This window comes from Helobdella robusta (genome assembly GCF_000326865.2).
Source record: "Helobdella robusta unplaced genomic scaffold HELROscaffold_5, whole genome shotgun sequence".
NCBI classification, from domain to species: domain Eukaryota; kingdom Metazoa; phylum Annelida; class Clitellata; order Rhynchobdellida; family Glossiphoniidae; genus Helobdella; species Helobdella robusta.
Window position 1 is genome coordinate 4,852,488 of NW_008705254.1, and position 2,215 is coordinate 4,854,702.

At 30.5% G+C, this 2,215-nt stretch overlaps 1 protein-coding gene across 1 annotated transcript; it reads left to right on the forward strand.

Moving 5' to 3' along the window:
• Positions 1-705: 705 nt before the first annotated feature.
• Positions 706-1,632, forward strand: HELRODRAFT_163610 (hypothetical protein; the record flags this gene model as incomplete). Its single annotated transcript, XM_009027439.1, has 1 exon — positions 706-1,632. The coding sequence occupies one exon, from the start codon at positions 706-708 to the stop codon at positions 1,630-1,632; it is 927 nt and encodes a 308-aa protein (XP_009025687.1).
• Positions 1,633-2,215: the final 583 nt, after the last annotated feature.

Sequence of the window (2,215 nt, forward strand, 5' to 3'; positions counted from 1 at the left end):
CATACATACAAACAAACATACATACATATATACTTACATACACATACATACAGACTTACATACATACAAACATACATACATACATACCTACATACATACATACATACATACATACATACATACATACATACATACATACATACATACATACATACATACATACATACATACATACATACATACATACATACATACATACATACATACATACATACATACATACATACATACATACATACATACATACATACATACATACATACATACATACATACATACATACATACATACATACATACATACATACATACATACATACATACATACATACATACATACATACATACATACATACATACATACATACATGCATACATACATACATACATACATACATACATACATACATACATACATACATACATACATACATACATACATACATACATACATACATCTAGCTGTTGGTCAATTGTTTTTTGCTGTTGATTTTTTGCGTTTTTTCGAGTCGTTTTTCAGTATTTTCGGTTGACTTTTGGACGGACTATTCACTTTAGTTTCAGAGAATTCAATTTTTTGGTTAATATCGATATTATAGGGGTTTTTGTTAATTTTTTAAGTTGAATTAATTTTCATTTTTTGGTATATTCGTTTTAAGCTGCGTTGTACAATATTCAGGTTGTTGGTGATTGGACAATTGCTAGCATGCCGAATGCTAATGATAGAGTGTGCACTTGTTGTAAAAATGAAATTAAAAGAACTGAAAAAGAATTACAATGCAGTTCATGCAAATCTCATGTGCGCACAAAGTGTGTAAACATATCTGATTCTTATTTACCTGTGTTTGAAATGAAACATGTGAAATTTCATTGCGATGGCTGTCTGGAAATTTTCGAGAATTTTGACAATGCCTTAGTAAATGTTGATAGACATTTTGTAAAATCTGCAGTTGAAATTGCTGCTATTTGTGAATCAAACAAACAGCTCATTTCTGAAGTAAATGAAATGAAACAATTGTTGAATAATTTTGGAAAAGATAGTGTGGCCGTCGGTCCTGAGTTTGCTAAAGAAATGGATATAATAAAAAAAGAGTTGAAGGTTAGCTTTGCTGATGTTGTTAAAGGTGAATTTAAAAATGAAATAAAATCCGTCAATACTGAGGTCATGAATGTAAGTAGAAAATTAGATGAGAAGAGTGAGCGGAAAAAGAGAGAAAATAATATATTAGTATTTGGTCTTAAGGAACAAGGTACAATAATTGAGGAAAAAAATGTTGTATTAAAAATATGTAAAGAATTGTCATGTGATTTAATTGAAAATACTAATGATTTCAAAATAAGTAGACTGGGAATAAAAGGTGAGTCACCACGGCCTATGTTGGTTGCTGTCAGAAATAACAATACCAAAACTGCCATCATGAAAAATTTGTTCAAAATCAAATCATTTGATTCTGATTTGAATAAAATTATAATTAGACATGATTTGACACCCCAGCAAAGATTGTCGTTGAAAAAAATGATTGATAAGGCAAAGGAAAAACAGGCGAATGACCATACGGGTTTTTTATGCAGGGTCAGGGGAGAGCTGGGGGAATGGAGAATAGTAAAATTCAAAAAGATGGAGTTAACTTAGAAGGTGTAAAATCATATAAATATAGTGTTGGGTTGGTTAATAATGGGGTTAAATTTGGGTTATTAAATATTAGGTCAATTATTACTAAATGGGGGGATGTATATCAATTATTAATGGAGGGTCTGGATATTTTTGTTATCGTTGAATCGTGGCATGGTTCCTCTGATCATATATCGGTGAAAATGTCAATGCCACCTGGATATATGTTTGTTGATTATTTGAGAGTAAATGATCCATACCATGGGGGGTTAATAATTTTTTTCGAAATTGGTACAAATTTGAAAAAATAAATGTACCTGTTTTTTCATCATTTGAGGCACTTTGTCTTGCCTTGACAATTGATAAAGTTAAAATACTTTTTTTGGCGATGTATCGGCCTGGCTCTGTAATGATATCTTCATTGTTTTTTGAGGAACTGTCTTCAATATTAGAATTTGTAACATCACTATGTGATAAAGTAATTTTATTGGGTGATCTCAATATACATGTTGAGAAAAGTGATTGTGGTCACACTATCCACCTTAATAATTTGTTTGATCTGTTTCTAATGCGTAATGTCATAAATGAGGCTACGCATAATTTA